Here is a 20,077-nt window from a genome sequence, read left to right as displayed (position 1 = left end):
ATAATACCTGAACACAGATACAGAATCTGAAAGGGAACCAACAGCAATATCAGGGTAGGAATTTTTATCCAGGTCCATGTTTCCAGCAATAGAGTAACCAAAGAATCTGGTGCCTGTTTTTTCACCATCGAGAATCTAAAGAGCAAACAGATTGAGGGAATTCAGACATTTGAAAGCTATAAAAGTGAAGTAAGTGAACATCATTGTCTTATTGCCAGAAAAAAACCAAAAGAGAGACCTCTGTGTTCAGGTAAATGACACCGAAGTGCCAAGATGATTTGCTTTTCTTCCAAGAAGTTACTTTGCGATAGCAATGAGTACCAGAAACGACTGTTTTGCATAGAAATGTTGCCTAGCTTGTCTTTACTCATAGTATTTGTGCAGTATAGGCACCTGAAACTGAAAAAGCATTCTAGAAAGTATTCTAGGAAGTGTAATCAAGTTCCATTCTCACCTTGCCGACTGAACACAGTGGTCCTCAAGAAAAAAAGAAAAAGGCATAAACATTTCTTATTAAAAAAGAAAGTGAAGTAGTAGTTGTGAAAAGAGAAAACAAAGAAGCTGATTATTTTCCAGTCCTCAAATGTCTTTCAAAAAAACAAACCTTACTTATCTACATGCCTTTTTCCTTCTCTACATATTACTGGTGCAAAGGACTGCCCCAGAAAGAAAAATGTGTATTAAAATGAAGAATTCCTAATTTTTCTGGTCAACAGTGCAATCTTGGAAGGGTCCTGGGCCTTTTCTGCATACCCACCACCCCACTTCATAGTAATGGCAAGGGAGAAGATGGATAGCTCAGTCATTCCTTTAATTCTGTGAAAGACTGATGATATATAGTAAAGGTTATTTTGTTACCTGTGCTGGTTTTGTATTTATTCCATTCTTGGATCCATGATAAATGTACACTTTGCCAAAACCATCATACGGAGCCCCCACTGCAATATCTGTTGAAAATAAGTTGCAATATTTCAAATCATTCTTAACCTTTCTGCAGTTTGCAATGATAATAAGGGTAGGGTGTTACAAGTCTGGCATTAGCAAAAAGTCACACACATTTTTATTGTAATAATTTTTCACTCACCGGGATATCCATCCTGATTAATGTCCCCAACATTTTCAACTGCAAGACCAAACATGGAGTCAGTGGTTCCATTTAAGCGGATAGGTTTCACTCCTTCCCATCTGCCTTGCTGGTTAATGTAGACGTACACAGCGCCGCCAATATCTCCACTTCTGTCAAAATACTGCGGAGCTCCGACAACAATGTCCTGCCATCTTAAAAGGGAAAAAACCCACAGTGCTTTTACAGAAGAATGGTGGAAAATAACTGCTCAGATTGTGGTCTCGAGGTCAGCTAGCCAAGAAGCTGCTGGACAAAGACTAAAAAGTACATTAAACTGGTTAGGCAACAACAGCTCTGCTGATAGCACAAGGCGATTATCAGAGGTTGCCCTCTGAAACATGCAAGGATCTTCTAGGGCCGCCTTTGCATATGAGATTTGTTTCCTCTTTCTTTGTTTACACTATTTGTTTAAATTTAAATAAAACTCTTTTCTATAATTAGAAACACAGACTATGTCCTGACTGGTTCTCTGCAATGCTCGTCATTCCCTCCAGCAAAACAAGGAAGATGGGATTTGGCATTCCTTGTATTTCTACTGTGGGAAACCAAAGCAGAAATAAACCAGATCGCCATCCTTCATTATAAAGGCAGCACGAGTTAACCAAGGCCATACCCATCATTGTTGAGATCCACAACAGCAACATCATAGCCAAAAGAAGAGGCCAGCCCTTCTCCTTCAAACATGTGCTCAAGGGAAAGTGCTCTCTGATTCTTCTCTTTTTTCAGTAAAACAACTGCTCCGCTGTGGTTGGCTCTTGGGGCACCAGACACAAAAGTCATCTCATCTTGGGAGACAATTCCTTTACCAGAGTCCAAGGAGAAACCTTTAACAGAGAAAGAAAGAAAGAAAAAAAAAAAATAAAAACAAACAAACTAACAGCTTGCATTGTTAATAGGAAAAATAAATTCCCCTAACTATATTAAAGTGGTATATCGAATGGAAGCTTTGTCTAAAACTGACTGTGATATACTGGGAATTCTCCATTTCTGTTTGGACCGGTGGATGCACTTTTACAAGCTGACACTCCTCCATACATTACATTTAAGTATTTCCCCCGCAAAATCTGTTATTTCATTACTCACTCAGGTCTACTTTTCACAAAGACTACATACAAGACCATTTTTAAACACAGCAGTTTAGAAATGACTACATCTTACCACTTGAATATAGCTCGAGTATTTCACCTCTGACAAAATTATTGTAAAACTTCCTCAGTACAAGTTGGTATCACTCTATTGCAAACATGCAAAATGCACCGCGCACGCACAGTATTTTACATGCTGATGTAGACAGTATTTGAGAATCACCTTACACAGTAATGGTGAAATTGGCATTTTGATTTAATGCAGCCCTAAAGGACACGTTCAAATCAATTTAGTCTTATGCATTCTTTATGAAACCAACACATCTTAAAATAGATGAAAAACTGAGTTGAAAGAATATATTGCATATACCAACATATCCAATAAAGGTCAAAGTAGAAACTTACACACATTGCACGGAAGACAGAGACTAGCCAGCAGACAGAAATCTCCCTTCTGAAACACTTCACCACTACTATGAAAATTCTCAATTACAGCAATTCACCATGAGGCGGTTTCAGAAAAATTCAGGGAGTCCCATCCGGGGGATGGATGAGAGGGTTTGCAGTAATGCATGGCAAATCAGCCATGTTATTTTTCAAGCTCCTCTTCATCCAAACCCCTGTTTTTACATGCTTTTACTTGTGGTGTATTTGAGATGAGGGGGGATGGAGGGGAGAGGATCATGTCAAAGGTCTGGAGATTATGTCTGACCAGATGCTGCCACCTCCGGTGGTCACAAACCTAAGTAGCTATTCATCATTACATCCACCGGTCTGTCCACCTGTATGCCGGGAGGCAATGTTTTGTATACAAACTGATCTGGATGAGTATCAGATACAGCTGTCAAAAATAGAAGACCTGTAAACACGAGTGAAAGATTGAAGAGAAAAAAACAGCAGTTAAGCAAAGCAGCTATAACCATGTTTATTTACTGTCTAAACAGAGGGAACAGCGATGCCAGGGAACAGCAGGCATGCCTGGAAGTGGTTTTGATTGTGACAAATCAAGGGCAGCACTTACGTTCAGGAGATAAATGCGTTTGTCACGAAACTGCAAAAAGTCAGTATTGCTGTGTTCGCAGGAAAAGACACCTCCGCAGCACTCCTCACCTTGCCAAATCTTACTTCACCAGAAGAGGCTATCAGCTTGTCTTTCTAACACAAGCTCTTACGGGTTTTGGGGGGTTTGGTTTCTTGTGATGCTTTGGGTTTTGTTTTGGGTTTTTTACACCCAGTAAATACTATTTCCTCTAACAGATAGCTCTAAGTTGGCTCTTTTCTTGACTTGCTTTTACCTTTTATATTAGCAATGCCCTTCCCATCTGTTCAGCTTTCCACCACCCACACAGAAATACCAGTTTCAAGTTACCAGAACTGTATTTGTGCACGTGCCAAAAGCAGTGGATCAGTACACCACAGAAATCTGCATAGAACAGAAAGGTTCTTTACACTTTAGACTTGAGGCCTTTCCAAAAGTGCAGCGTAGCCTTTTCTCTGCACCAACGTGTCTCACTGTTGTACAGTAACATCCACCGGCCTAAGGACATGGCTTTGCTTTGGTGTGCACACAAAGTGCAGGAGATCGCCTCCTGCAACACACACACACACACTTAAAATAAAAGCACTACTCATACTATGCTGTTTTAAAGGCCTGTAAAAAGGCCAGGAAGTTTTTAAAAACTAGTAGAATAAACAAACTGCACTCACCTACCAGGAGAGAGAAACTGCAGTCTTAGCAGTTACATCCAGAAACTCAAATTTTGATAAAACTTTCCAAGACCACATGGTAGTACTTAACCATCAAAGCGATTAAAATCACCCCCTGAGAATCTCTAGGTCCTGATCACAGCTCTTAAACCTCTCATTACATTAGCAGCTCTTCTAGCTACCTCAGCAGACTATCATCCTACACTTAAAACTGGCCCATAAACACAGAGGGAGATGTGAATCATCCAAAATGGTTAACACATTACAGAGTCCACAAATGAAGGATTTTCTCCTCCCATTTCATACCATTGCACCAGGGCTGGGATCACAAATGTTTAAGAAGCCTAAAGAAATTTACCATATGTACTTAATCCTACCTAAGTAACTGTTAGCTGGAACAGGAACTAGATTCTTATCTTGGCGGCTCTCATCACCAACTTCGTAAGGCCCATCATCAAAGATACCCAGATCATAAAATGTCTGGTTCTTTTGCTCTGCACGAACCACCCCTGAAGAAATGAAATGATAAAATAAAAGCAAATGAATGGTAAGGGAGAAAAATAACAGATAAATGGTTCCAAACTAACATTAACTACAATGAATGAGATAGTGACTGCTGTTTAAATGGGACAAACACAGAACAGTGCACTGGGTGAAAGGGTTTTCCAAAGGCGATGAATTTCTGTGTGCCAGAATCTCACACTGCTCTACAGAGAGGTCATGCAGTGATCTGAAAAACATGGGATACTAAGACAATTCTCAACAAAAACATGGGACTGGCTTAGTCAGGAACCACCCTCATCCCACAGTTTGTAAGTTCATAAAGCCTCTCTTAAAAGGAAGGTAAGTACATAGGAATACACAGACACACACACACAAAAATTAGCGTTCAGCTATGACAAACACCAGTGATATATTTCAAAAACATTATTTAAGGGGAAAAGAGTTCTTGTTCAACAAAACGTGTGCTTCCCTTTTATCAACAGGTGTACTTAACATGTTGGCGAGCACAAACGTGTTTTCCCATGATACAAAAGAGTACTCTTATGATTGATACACTGTCATAGCACTTCTCTGCAATTGAAGTAAAGCAGCATCTGAACTCAATATGCTGTTTCAACCTGGTTAGATTTTGTTGACAGATACGTGCAAGATTAAGTTTCCGGTAAAGTACACCTTGTGCCAGAGCTTAAAGATTTTGCATGGTTCATATAGCAGGCACAGGTGTACAAGGGGGAAAAAACCCATAATAATTTGAGATCAGATGTTCTAAAGGGGGAAGTACTTGCAGCTGTTGGTGTAACGAAGTGCAACAGGAAAAAAACACTTTAAGAAAAAGAGACAGAGCTGGCTGTTCAGATGCTTCTCAATATAAACTAACAGAGAAAATCTATGGGGGTTTTTCCCCTTAAATTTCAGAGTATCTCCTAGATGATATAGAGTGCTTAGCTCTTAGGCAGAGAGATGATCCATGAAATTTTACGTGGATATCCATGGATTTAGATATAAATACATGTCGTATTGCTCTGTTACCTTCCTGCAATCCTCCAGTATTTAATTTGGGAAGAACTACTTTCCATAGACTTCAAAAGTGGAGAATACTGCCGGATAAACAAAGATCTCAGTGTAGCTATCTAATATTTGCTCAAATGCAGGAAAAAAGATGGGACAAATAACTTTAAATTTATTTAGTATTTTGTTCCAGTATGGAAGGCTCAAAACAAGCACTCAATCCCACCATAAGATTAAGACTAGTAAGGGAAAATTTTGCTGTACATATGTGCAATGTTCCATTATCCATTCATAAGTACTCCCTCAAAAATAGTTAAAGGAACTTCAGTAAATACTTTTGGTATAGCAGCATAGCATTTTGTGAAAACAAGGTAAAAATCATTATATCCTATCATCCCCCCCGCCTCAAAAAAAAAAAACAAAACAAAAAAAAAAACAAACAACACCCAAAAAAAACCCCCATAGGATGCAACCCTTGTGAGCAACCTCAGAGGAAATGGGAAGGGTAGGCAGGAAGGAAGCCAGGTCGTACCTTTCCAATTGTAAGTGCCTGGGGCACCAAACACGATATAATGATAGTCTCTAGTAAAAGTAGCAGCAACACCTTGCTGACAGGAACCAAACTTCTCATGGCCTCTCAAACGGCCATCACAAAAACTCCACACTCCGTTATCCATATCATCCTTAATAGTAAGATCCTGGCTCAGCACATAGCACCTTCCAATGATATCCCGGGTTTCCTGCACTGTGTTTACATACTGCCTTTTCTCATAGCGATGTGCGCATGTCTGCAAGATAGAAGAAATAGTAAGTGATGCTTTCTGTATGTTTGTATGCGAGTCATCGAAGAAGGCTGGTCCATTAGCAATACTTCATGCTAGCAGCGCTGTAAGTCACCTTGTAGACACACCTGTGTCGCAACGCAGAATGTCCACCGTTCCCTATGGGCAACATATGGGAAAAACTGGGCATCTATGGATACAAATCGGAGCAACCAGCTTCATGGTCACGGAAGGCCGCACGGTTAAATCCCTTCTTCTCTGTAGGAATTAGGCTTTTTAGCCCTAAAGCCTTCCCTGATACCTAATCCCTCTCTTTCAGGAAGTAAGGAGAGAACCACCCTATGTCTTGTAAAGGAAGAAGTGGCTGCATTTCCCCATGGCTGTCAAGAGTTAAGTGACTTACACGCCTGTGCAGGACATGAGAAGCTCGTTCACCTACCATCTACCTGAGACTATTCAGAACTCACCCCTTCCAGAAGACTGCCACGAAGCAGAGGCTGAATGCTCTTCCAGTGAAGGGGAGGGAAGTTGTTCCTACTTCCTATGCTGAATGTTCCACTTAGGGGATAACTGTCGCTGGGACAGAGCAGCAGCGCTGAGAACAACCTGTTCCTTAACCTAGCAGCTGTTCAGCCTCTGTGTTAAATATTTGATTAGAATTCTGTTCCCAGGTGAAGAGTCTAAAAGGTTAAGTGGTGTAACCCCCAAAACACCAAACCATTGTAAAAAGAAATGGAGCAATCAAACCCCTTTGCCAGCAGTAGTTTTTGCAGAACCAGTTGTACTAGGAGTGTGAAGATCACAAGCGAGCCAGGTTTCTCAGCTGGCATACTTTTCCTGTGCTTTCTATCAAGGCTTAAATATTAAGCAAACGTCCAGCTGCTCCACACTTGGAGCACTGCAGTACTGCCCTGCCGCACAGTGACCTTCAGGCTGCCCACACCTCATCTGCATAAGTACATTTACTACTTACCACTTACAAATAAAAGTTTCTTCTCAGAAAAGACAAGACAGCATTAGTTGATGATTAAATGACCAGGCCTTTTTCTGCCTGCTCTTTCCCCCTTTGGGTTCTGAGGCAGACTGAAACAAGTTATTACTGCCTCTATATCCTTAAATAATTCCAGATTCACACCCTGAAGTCACCTGCCTCCAGTTTTGGAAGTGAAAAGTAACCTGCAAGAATACAGTTAAATGGGGAAGCTTCACTGCACACCCATTTTATGCTGCAGCTGGTATCCTGCAGCACCATGGGAGGTTTATTTAACTGAAAAAGAGCTTAAAAAGTAACATTCTCTGGTAACTGCTGAGAACTTTTTCTCTCTGTACTGTACAAAACAAAGAATACCTCGTAGCCTTACTGCAGTGCAATGGCCACATTAATTCATAGGAGCAACCTGGCCAAAGTCTCTTATGAAAGCTGAAGTGATGCTGATCATCTTGAAAACCAGCTGATGATAACCTGCTACTTTTACAGCCTCATCATACTATTTTTCCCTATTTCTGTAGTCAGTTGTATTTAAAAGAAACAATGTGTGTTATCACCAAAAAAGTAAGCGGACAACCTGAAAATGAACTGTCCATCCTAGACTGTTACAAAGGCTATTAAAAAGGCTAATGCATAGTTAGAAAAATAAGGTAATTTAAAGCTTTTACAATCTCAGGTGCCTTAATTTGCTAGGGAGACATTTAAGTCCTTACAATAAATCATAGGAGTAAACATCAGAAAGTTACCATTCAGAAAGCTGCATAGAAACACAAACCATTTACTGTAGACCCAAAATGTTTTTTTTTTTAAGTTAGTCCTTTACACTTACCACCACATTTCCTCCTGGCCCCTGACTTTGGACAGTTACACCCATCCATTGGTCTTCTTTACTCTCCATCTTCGGGTCAGCTGCAGAGTATCATAATACAGCTTCAAATATTAACATCTAACTACTTTTTCTTTTTTTTTAAAGGCACTTCATACAGTACATGAGACAGTCTGCAGGTGGCAGCGTCTGTACAGTTTATCACTGACAACATCCATTTTATTAAACACTTCCAGCATGTTACTTCATGTCACATCAATTTATTAAAGAATAAGAACATCCAAATCCACCAAGATCTAACCATCTTACATTATCTTAGCAGTTAAGCTACAACTTACTCTGATGCAAAAATAATTACGTATAAATTCACAGAAGCAACTGCCTGATACACTGTCTCTGGAAAGGACTGCATCAAATAAGAAAAATCAGACAACCACTTCAATCCCAAACAAAAGCACTGAAGAACTTACTCTCCTCATCAAATATGACACGTGTGCAGCGTGCATTCGGAGATGTGATGTCACAGCTGTACAACCCTCCTGTTCTGTTGGCTTGTTGGGATGGAAAGGCCTTTTCCCGAGGAGCTCCAACCAGCAATCTGCAGGGAAAGAGAAATAATTTCAAGGGATCTGTAGAAGGAATATTAGAAAAGAAGAAGCCAGAAGAACCAGGAAGTGTTTTCACCATGTTGCTAGAGGTGTGACATGCAAACATTTGAAGATGGATGAAAAGCTGCATCACAGCACTGTTCTTAAAAAAAAAAAAAAAGGGGGGGGGGGAAGGGCTGTAAAGCAGTAATAGGTTCTGCAATTATTGGCCCTGCAAACCAGTAAATGTATTGTTATTGGCTATTATTGTTGCAATGTTTCCTGAGAGATGTTGATAGAAATCAGAAGTGTCTGGCAGTTTTGCAAAAAACGTCTTCTATCAGGAAGTCATGTAGGGTATTTGTTGCCTTACTAGAAATTTTTGGTAAGGGCGGGAGAAGTATTTTTACTAAAATGACCACAAACCCACTAACAGTGAACACAAGTGCTTTCAGGCTGTCTTCTGGTTTTATGCCAGTCCTGTGCCACTGTTCAGCTGAATTTATGGGCACCTTAGTATCTCCACCCACGAAGCAAAGCAAGATCCCTCCTGGACCAAGGAAGTGTGCACTGAACTATTCCCAGTTCTGTGCAAACGTGCAATACTTCTCTCCACTCCTCTGGCCAGATACCTCACTTTGAAGCTGCAAATGTTTTTCTCCAACAAATCTCTGATCAACAACAGGCCTCTCCCACAAAGGACTTATTTCTCCTATAAAAAGGCCACTGTAACAATCCCTCCTTAGATATTGTTCTGGTAACCAAATGTGATGGTTCTTCTTTTAAAAACTGAATAAAAGCCAATTTTTTTCCTGTATCAACTGTCCCCCACCATGAGTATCATCAGAAAATAACCAGTAGACATATTTACTTGCAAAATAAGGGGTTTCAGCCAAAAGAACGTATCTTACGTTGTCTATGTTTCTTTGAAGTGTCACAGACACACACCAAGGCACAGCTGCCTCTCAAGCAGCTAACTGAAACTAGTTACAACCAGTATGTAAGTGCGTGGAAGAAACAAGAAACATGACACTCAGCTGATAAACGAGGGTGAGAGAACAGCGTGCGGATAGGTGCGACACAGCGGTGTGATGGGTGGATGCCGAACCAGACTCCATGTGTTTCCTGACCCTGGTACAAAAGAGCTGAGAGAAGAGATCCCTCAAGTTACAGTGCCAAGGAGGCAAAGCTGGGACTGTAGGTGGATCCACAAGGCTCAGAGGAACTCAGACCCTCCTTTAAGGCTTCCGCTGCAGAGTTTTGCTTGAGAAAAAAGCTCTTCTGCCTGCTTTGTTGTGACAGTTGGACAAAGCACACTGCAGTCCCTCAGAATGCTTTTCTTACTAAGAACGAGCCTCACCTTTACTCATGCCTAACAGTTAAGGCTGTATCAGTTAAGATCAATACCTAATTTCTGTTATTAAGAAAATGCTTATTCACCACCACTAACGTGACACAAAATGAAACTGATAGGAGAAAACACACTTTGTCCGGAACAGAGAATTACACATTTTCACTACTTCTTCAGAAATAAATTCCCCCACAATACATAATTTGCCCTCACGAAGGTAACCTCCTCAACAGTAAAACCTTCAAGTAAAGATGACGACACACAGTGTGGGTGGGTTTTGGTTTAAAGTGTTTCCTTCTTTTCTCGCAACATACATCTGGCACCTTTTTTCAAAGATTTGTTCAGAAACACGGTAGTCATCACAAGAGTTTGTAATCTAAACAACCACACTTTTAGAAAGGCCGTTAATAACTTCATTTTCTAATTTTGGCAACAATGCATTTAACTGTAACAAAAAAAGTAATTCTTTTGCAAATTATCTGTTTCTGAGCTATACCTAACGTTTGCACAGATACAATTTCTTCTCAGTTCTGTTAGCCCCCCAGGGAAAGACAGATGAGATTACTAACATTAATAAATCAAGAATTTAAGAAAGTAGAGGCACTGATTTCCTAACAGAGAACATTGTATTATTTCTACTTTTTCATTCAAAGCTTGAGGAGTAAAACTGACGTACTGCATTTCACCTACAGAAATTTGATCAGAAACCTTTTGTTTCAACATTGTGAACACAACTAAAAGCTTCTGGAATTGAAATACTTAACTTGGTTTAATTCACCCATCCGCATACTACTTACAGCAGTGGTGCTAGACCAAGAAAATTATGACCCTGTTCTTTTCAATGGGACTATATCCTCTCTCCAGCTAAATGATACATTTTCCAACATACCACGATGTGACCATGATTTGATGACAATTTAGGCAGAGGGAGGACCTACTGAAGCATCAGAGAATAAACAGCGTAGCCAACAGAAGATCAAGTCGAAAGATGTGCCATCTGACATCAGATGCCCCAAACATTCAATGGCATCTCAGACAGACCTGTTGAGATCAGCAGATGAAAAATGCAATTGTTCAGCCTTCTTAATAAAGAAGCATCAATCCAACATGACCTCAAAAGGAAACAGTCGAGCTTAGATTTTTCCCAGTGCTCATTTCCCCTGTCCAAATATTGCCCAAGTTATTTTCCACTGTAAACAAAAGTATTTCAAAGCAGACTTAAACCCTCCAGACTTCAAAGAACTTTTGTCAGGAATCCTGTCACTAGTCTTCAAGGCTCATCAAAGCCAAAAATCTTGAATTCTGTTAGGTACATCACTGCAAAACCTCATTCACAACACAATTCAACAGTAGCACACATTACGAGCAGGTGCTTGCAAAGGATTAGATCAGTTCAGGCAGATGCTACAGTAAATCCTGAAATGTATTTCGAAGTAGCAGGCAAAGACCCATTAATAAGTGTCAAAACTCCTTTGTACTTCTCTATTTATCTGCCCCAAAGACCACAGCACAGAAGACTAACCTATGCTTCCAGGTTCTGCAAGACCGGTTACTAAAGATGGTAAGGATTATAAATGTTACGGGGATTATCAACATTATCAGGAAGGTAAGAAAAAGTCATATGCATCTAATCTTTGGCTGAATAAACCAAGCAAAACATAAAAATCCCTGTCAAGCACATTGTGACGTGGATCAACAGAGCTGCTGTTTGACTTTGCCTACTGTTCAAGAGGCATGCTTGAAAAATCAGAATTCTATTATAAAAGCCAAATTTCTTTATTTAAAAATAAAAATGTGCAGACAACTAGGCAAGCATGCCATGGACCATGCACCAGTGTGAATTTCAGCATGACTGCAGCAGACCGAATGAATCGGCTTGTACACTGAACTGTGCTACGTGCGCAACAGACTCCTTCCAGACTGAGGACACAGTCCAGTCATTACTGTATGGCTACTTACTTGGCTGGGTTTTAATAGAAGAATTTTAATCAAGTTTGAGCTCATTACGCCAAGAACGAGTTAGGTTTCTCTGCAGCTACACATGTTCCATTTTAGCTTTCTCAGTGGCAAGCAAAACCTTCCCAAAAGGAAAGAGGTAAGGGGGGAGGGGGGGGAGGGGCGTGTGTGAGGAGATGCTTTCTTAGCTATTGCTGTCTCCTTATATTGGCAGGTGAAACACGCAGATTAAAACCAAAGAACTTCCTTATTTTGTTCATTAGAACTTCTCCCTGAAGGTGTACACAGGCTACAGTCACTATCAGTCCAGGTCTGAATGCCCAAAGTCAGGCTCCAGAATCCGTATTTAGATACCGAAGCAATTCCCCCATGTCAAAACTGCAGTCAGAGATGACAACCCCAGAGTCCCCAACATGCAGGCATTCACTGATTTTCCATCCCATGGCAGGTTTGCCTTATTACTATGCAGAAAACAAAAGCTCAGCCATACAGTATACCGAGCATAAACATGTCTGAGCATTAGTTCCTGTTGGAGCCTTAGCTTTTTGTGATTTGAGTTATGATAACTTAGTAGCTAACGTTTACCATATGAGCTAAAAGTCAGGCAAAAGAAAATACTACTACTATTCCTCATGTAAATTACAGAATCAGATGCTTCATACTACTTGAATCCTGATTTTCTGCATTCACCTTGCTTAAATATATACTATAAAAACCTAAGGTTTTCCCTGAGCCAATCAGACACCACAGGTGTTAAATTCACTTCTTTTAATAGCTCATTACATTACATTTCTGTAGATAAAAAGAAGTGTCTATCAAGTGACAATGTCGGGGAAAAAATCAGAATTCTCTCATACCCTGGCACAAAATAACAATGCTCTTCAGCTCCAGTTACACCCCATAATTGAAACATGCACCTTCCAATTTAAACCAAAATTCTAATTTCAAACCAAATACATCAGTTTTGTTGCTCTGTTGGTTAGAATTAGATTAATTATTGCTTTCTCTTGATTACCTCTTGGAGAAATGCAATGACTGAAGCTCCATTGCCAATTATCAGCATCTGCAGGGACAGATTTACTCCCTTACAACCTCAGGTTCATGGCCAAACTTGAGATAATCCTACAGGATTAGAGCTCCGTATTGGCACGCAATGCCAGTTTAACTAACCGGCCTCACCGAATCGCAGTCCTGGCCCAGGTGGATGGTGCCTGCATTGCACGGGTGCCGGTGACCCCACTGTACCTCCATGTGCAAGGTGCAGCCACCACGTGTAACAGGGACAGGCACGAGCCCTCCCTCTCAAGAGAGGGACCAGCGCAACACCCATCCCTCCGTGCGAGCCTCGAGCACCTACACCGACCCTACCTCACTGCAATACTATGGTACACCTGAACGCAACGGCTGAGGCAAGAAAAACTCCATCTCATCAGTTACGCTGAGCACTACTCAAGCCTCAAAAAGGCATCAAGAGATCTTACTGACTTGATCCAGGTCTGGACCAGCCCTTTCAATAACTGTACGTAGAAAATATGGCTTATAAACCCACATATTCCCAGAAAGCGAAAGGAGGTGGGAACTCACTGCCCACAGGCAGGCAGGCACCAGGACTCCCTTTGTCGGCTGCTGCTGACTGGTGTTCAGCAACAACAGCTGGGTAAACGTCAAGTAGAATGGCTGTAACTTAATTTAATCAAAAGTAGCCCAAAGAGTTATTAAGATCCAAAGCAAAATACATCAGAAAAAGCTTTCTGTTTTAACAGAATATTAAGCAGTAAGGTGCAGATTTTAAAACCCTCCCTACTTTCGCTTGTAATTCTTGAGAAGTTTGGTAGGTGGCTGTGGCTCCTTCTCGGCTAATGGCAACAACAGTGAGAACTGGGAGTAGTTCCTGCTCACAGCTATCTGAACGCCCTCCAATATGGCTCATGAAACTACCCAGGTCGCTTCCAAAAGGGAAGCTGCAGTTAAAATGATAAAACCTTATCATAAGAAATTCAGAAAACCTCTAAGCTCCTGGATGCATTCCCTCACTCCACACTGAAATTCTTTTCCTTCCTTATAGACTGGAACTGTTAAGGACAACATACAATTTTCACAACGTATTTTTTCTTCTCTGAAGTATCAGCAATTCATTACAGTTCTGTTTTGGAATAAACACTCACTCAAAAGAAATCAAGTCAAAGGATGGAGAGTATCTTCAACTCTTTTTGAAAGCGAATCCTGTTCATCAAAGAGGGTTCCATTGAGTAAATTACATTTTTATTTAAACAAATACAAAAAATACCACAGCCTGCACTGAGCTCTGATACCCCGCTACCTCCCAAAGCTTTCTTCATTCCTCAAATTCTTTACTTTTCCACATATCTTCTACCCCAAACAAGGCACCATGTCTTTGCCATCCTTTCTTTAAAAGTAACAGCATCACATCACGAATGCCAGCTCTGAGCTTTAACAGATTGGCACAGAAATCACTGAAAGTGTTTCTGAGTAACAAACCATTAGCCGTTTCCACATACAACCAGAATAAAATAGTGGTGTAAATAAATTCCAACTTTGCAAACTTCATTGAGCACAAATTTTCAATTCAGGGTTCCTGTTCTCAGGTAACAATGTTGCCACTGCAGACTGCACGCTTCACTCTGTTTTCAGAAAGACCCCGTACACACATGGGGAGCAAATTTGGAAAGTGATAAAGCTAAATGCTATGAAACTTCTTCTACCCCTGACCTGACAGATAGATAGACCCCTGTATCCTTTTCTCCTCACACTCCCAGTACTTGCTTGCAAAGATTTTCAATGGATTAACAAAATGAAGAAATGACAGTAACTACCACTAATTCATATTTAGATCAAATTTTACTACCAAATCACCAGTCACTAATTGTCTATTAAATGTTTTAAACCTTCAGGCACAGACCCCTGATCTCAACATGGACATCTAGAGCCTTCTGTTTGAGCTGTATTTTCAGTCCTCTGCACTGGTTTGGTCTCAACAGTTTTTTAACTTGACCAATGGGGAGGACAGGAACACCTTAATCCCCACAATATCTAAACATAACTGAAGGTGGTCAATGGGACAGACGCTCTGTTTGAATACTGCTGGCACCACCTCTGCTTCGTGCCTGGATTTAGCTTCTCAAAAGAGAAGCAAGTCACAGGACAAGGAACACCACGGACTAATTAGCACAGAGAGATTGTTCCGTACACTTGGGCTGCTAATGGAAACAGGAGCTAAACCATGGGACTGGGATTCTCAAAAAAAAAAAAAAAAATTCTCCCAGAAAAATACAGGCAGTAACTGTGTCAGCAGGGGACTTGTCTGTGACACTTTTTACAGAGATACCCATCACTGCCAGCCTGTTAACAGCTATTTTAAGGTGATTCTCCTTATCTGCTACTCCATAGTTACATTTTCCAACTACCAGTCCAAAGCCATGGCCAAGTACACCACTACTCTCTGTTGCCTGGAGGCTTGGCACTTGAAGGATTATGATTTTCATTTTATTTGTTCTGCCTTATTTAGGAAACGGATTATGACAGAGGCTGGGAAAAGAAGTCAAAAGCAGCATAAGGATGAGGGGCAAGGTACTACAAAGCAAAACTGGAACTACAAACATACCTGTTGTTCTGGAAAGGCCACTTATAACTGACTTTCTGAAAGTCACATGGAAAAATAAAACCTTTCCGCTAACAGTCCAGAGCCCAGCCTCTAAGGATTTCAAATAGGTTTTGCAGATCTCATCTTCATTAGCAGAAAGCACTTTTCTTACAAGAAGTGGTACAGTCTGCTCCAAAGTCATGTTTCAAAAATACAGTTTCCATTTCAGATGCCACTCTCTGGCTATAACCAGGAGATAACTCACATTTTTCATACTGTCAAATAGCAAGTGAAACCTGTATAACACAGTTTTAATTTCTCCCTTACACACTATACATTCCTTCAGATTTAAAAGAAGGAACCACATCCGTGCCAGAAACAGACTTCAGCATGAAGTGATACTGTAAAACATGTATTAGGCAGTTTTATAATTAATCTATGATAAACTTACGGAAGAAATAATGTCAAAGGGATTTCCACTCAGCTCTTCTAACACGGCAGTGCCTGTTACTACATGAAATCCTCTTATAACAACATGGGGTTTAACTCAAGGAACGACAAGCGCACCATTTCACGGAACAAACTGGAGAGCAGAGGCCCCAGCCCCTGTGGCCCACAGCTGCCATGCCTGCCTCGGGCTCGCTGCCACTGCGCGGGTCCCACCACACCAGCTGGGCACAGCCCTGCCACCGCACAGCGGGCAGCAACGGCGGTCGGGTGCCAGCCCAGGCAGGCAGGACAAGCGAGCAAGGGCAGCTGCAACAAAGCAGAGGTGACCCTGCAGTCCCTGGCTACCTGCAAAGAAAGAATAACTGCCCGTCCCTGCTGCCCCCATACCGCAATCTCGCTCTCACGCCACAGCCCGCACGCACCATGGCCCTGGCCCACCACCGCTGCCCCAGCTCTGGCCACAGAACAGGCTGTGACGAAGTGGATGCTGGCACTGACCATACAGGTTAGTGCTGTGGTTCTGTGGACACGCTCACTCTGCAGGCTCAAGTAAGCAAGCACATGACAGAAATCAGGAATTCCTGCCTCCTGCACCTGGGCTGCTGGCCATTCATGCCACAGAAAACCTCTGAATTCAAATTTGAACTTCTTCACATTTGCAGGTCTCTGTACCCCCACTACACATGCCATCTCCATTTAAAGTTCATGGAAAACAAAAGGAGTATCACATCCATCTACCAGGTGCATGTTACATGTTTTAGAAAACAAACATGGAAGTCATCAAAATACGGAAACAGTTGCTCAGACTTTTTTCCTTCTCCAAAAAAAGCCATCTGAAAGCGCAGTGCTCCCAGTCAGTATTTGAAGGTACTACTTGTTAGAGGTAACAACCGTAACAGGCATATACTGTTCACCAACATACCAAACGCCATTTAAAAAACCCTACAGTTTTAATACAGTGCAAAACAAATATTTGGGTTGAAATGTCATTCCCCTGTTTCCTTCACTGAATGAAGTGCATCTATTTCATTTATGACCATAATTAAACCATTAAAAGGCATGAAAGAAGTATAGTAAGAGGGACAGACATTCCACAGTGGAATCTATGAGCAATACAACATGCTACAGCAACTAATCCCACAGTCCCACAGTACATCCCATTTATGAGACTCCTCCTGCTCCTTCTCTTCCAGATGCTTAACCACCTTCTCCCTCTGAACTCGGGGAAAACAAGACAGGTACAAATCTCCTGCACTAGATACACAACCACAGAAATGGTAATACGTGACTTTGGCAGACTCACCATCTGAGCAAAAGTAGTTCATCACATTCAACTAAAACTTGCCAGCCAGAGCCCCAGTGAAAAGCGCGCTCCCACCACGCTCTGAGCTAAGCTGTGCCCTCGCAGCTGCCAACACAAGCCCATGGCACCAGAGACACAGCCTGCAGGAGCAAGCTAACACGTAGCTTCCTGAAACTTAATCCCTAATAAATGTTTCCGAGAATGAGTACACAAATGGCCAGCAAACACACACTTCAACAGTCGACCAAGTCATTTGCATGCTAAAGCACCGTTCAAATTATTCTTTCAGTCTTAAAGCCATCACAGCCCTGGGTTAAATGCCTATAACAGGATCCACAGTTTGAGTAAGGCTTTTCTTCAAGCCATGAACTTAATGACAAAGGCAGATGTGTCACTGGGTACATGTACTGACACACAGTCCCACCGCTGCTTCAAATTAACTGAAAACACAGGCATTCAAACCACTCGGAAGAACATCACTCCGATAAGGTACTGTCTTAGGAGAATCAAGTCACACAAATGCCCATGCAATTGGGACACTTATGGAGTCTTTTTTTACATTCCATGAAGACATTAAAATAGTGATCAAATACATGAACAGAAATATATCATATATTCACAAGAAACTTTTCCACATTTGTGGAAGAAGTAGCAATTATATTTTACCATGAGCAGGAATGTACAAACTGAGAATTTCTACCAGCCTGCAAAACCTAAGAACAAGATTCTTCTGTTTGCAAAATAACTTGAATTTGAGACTATGCCAAAAACCCACTGCATTCTCTTCCACTATATACCACTCCCCCTCCACATGCACACATGCTTAATTTTTACATGCCTCTCCTCACACGTACTTTTTTTTTTTTTTTTCCATTTTTCACCACTGCCTACATTCTCACTTGAGCAGAACCTGGAATTAATTGTTTTCAAGTAATTTTAACACCCTGTGTTCCTGTAGGCTGAGAGTTGTGCCAACAGTATTGCAGCTATTACTAGGACTGGATCTGATCTGACAACAACAAAAGTATTCTTCTACTATAGGCAGGAACATAGCTTGGCTAGGAAGAGGGAAGAAACCCACCTCTTCAGCAATATTCTGGGGCCATACCACATAATTATCAAACATTCCTCTAGCAGAAAAATAAGTTGAATAGATGAAAAGTTTACAGGGGCTTGCATAATTATGCCGTATTTGTAAGTAGCAGCTACAGGAGTTGGCTATATAAGAAAAAAATATACCAAATTTATTTCAGCATATTTGGCCAAGAAAATACTGTGGGTTTCACTTAAGGTTTTTTTCACACTAAACAAACATGGATAATTAGACATGAGCTGTGATCTCTTTTCACACACTCCGCTAGACGTTGCTAAGGTCTAAGAGCCAGCAGGTTTAACCACTGTGCAGCTTCAGTAGCACCAATGACAAAGTGCAAGGGTAAGCAATCTTTGTAACTCTCTTGTAAGAGTGACACGAAAAGAGCTATGAGAAAAGAGGACACAGAAAATTCACCTACCCACAATGATAATGTGCCTGCTGCTATCAGCAACAGCTGGCTGCCACTTCTGAGCACTTCCAGGATAAACATGAATTTCCCTCAGACCTTTGACCCAGGCATGTGCTGCTGAGCAAACAACCTCAGGCATTACAGGGGTGAGTTGTTCCCAGCATATATGCAATCCTGTTTTGCTTTGTTTTTTAAAGATATATTTAATAGACCTGCTTTTGAGGACAGTAACAATGCCCACTGAAAACTGCAGATGCTAAGCACATTTAGCTCCATTTGGAAAACTGTCATCTTCACTAAATAGGAAACGACACTCAAGTCTCTGTAAGAAAGTCTGTTGTTCTGTGAACACTATCAACAGACAACAACAATGCTGATCATTCGTATTTGCTAATCCTTATTTCTTAAAAGATCTCCAAAGTCCTTGAAAGTAGAAAACAAATGCGAAGAATACAGTGGTAAAGTAACCTAGAAGCAACCTAGCTGCCAGTGAAATCCAGTGCAGGATCTGTACGTGTTACCCTGGAGGGCCTCCAGTACACTTTTATGCTGTAGACAGCATCTGGACAGGGAGCATCCCACGAACGCCTCTTGCTTTTATTCTTGATACTGCAGAACTTCTCCCTTCCAAACACAGCCAAAACACCTTCATGCACATTAGTACAACTGCTTAAAGGAAATTTGTATTAGGAAATTACATATTTTTGGATACAAGGATGTAAGAGGAAATGAGAAAAACAGCCAGTGCTCCAACAGGAGCCAAAAACAGTCAGTCCATACTAGCAAATACTCCAAAAATCACAATGCAAGAACTAGTACTTTTTGCTGCCATTTTCATACAAAAGTCTAATCTCAGGTACTTCATGGCAGAACACACTTGGCCCGCTCTTTAAACTAAACCAACAAAACTGCAATTCTCTTTTCCAAAGCAACAGTTGTGGAATTCTCAAAATAGTCTTAGAAAATGCGATACTCGCGATACCTTAGAAGCAAAGGAAGTGCATTTTCCCAAGAATACAATATATCTTATGCTGAGATTGCAAAATGAGCTTTATTAACCTATGGTTTGGTTCATTTACTTTTAATATACCAAATAATTCCCTTAAAAATGGAAGTGAGACTTATTTTCCACATTCACATAGCTTTTCTAGGCTATATTCTTCTGCTATTACTTTAAGCAGCAACTTGCTTACATATATCACAATCAACAATATCCAATGCTAATAAATGAATTATTCAATTTTCCAGACCATCCTGTATAGTTCTCTCTTCAAATATTCTTATGCCTCTTATTGTAC

The 20,077-nt window shown here is 41.0% G+C and overlaps 1 protein-coding gene across 2 annotated transcripts in view; it reads right to left on the bottom strand.

Moving 5' to 3' along the window:
• Positions 1-20,077, bottom strand: part of ITGA6 (integrin subunit alpha 6) — a 45,348-nt gene that overhangs the window by 16,901 nt on the left and 8,370 nt on the right. For both annotated transcript variants that reach the window (XM_040604322.1, XM_040604321.1), the window contains exons 2-9: positions 8,497-8,624; positions 8,030-8,109; positions 5,963-6,218; positions 4,296-4,427; positions 1,740-1,950; positions 1,085-1,278; positions 859-947; positions 8-135 (exon numbers count right to left, since the gene is read on the bottom strand). In XM_040604322.1, the coding sequence (XP_040460256.1) occupies positions 8-135; positions 859-947; positions 1,085-1,278; positions 1,740-1,950; positions 4,296-4,427; positions 5,963-6,218; positions 8,030-8,109; positions 8,497-8,624 (1,218 nt within the window). The remainder of the gene's footprint in view (positions 1-7; positions 136-858; positions 948-1,084; positions 1,279-1,739; positions 1,951-4,295; positions 4,428-5,962; positions 6,219-8,029; positions 8,110-8,496; positions 8,625-20,077) is intronic.

This window comes from Falco naumanni, chromosome 8 (assembly GCF_017639655.2).
Source record: "Falco naumanni isolate bFalNau1 chromosome 8, bFalNau1.pat, whole genome shotgun sequence".
Classification (NCBI taxonomy): domain Eukaryota; kingdom Metazoa; phylum Chordata; class Aves; order Falconiformes; family Falconidae; genus Falco; species Falco naumanni.
Note: the sequence above shows the minus strand (reverse complement) of the source record. Positions and strands in the feature narration are given on the sequence as shown.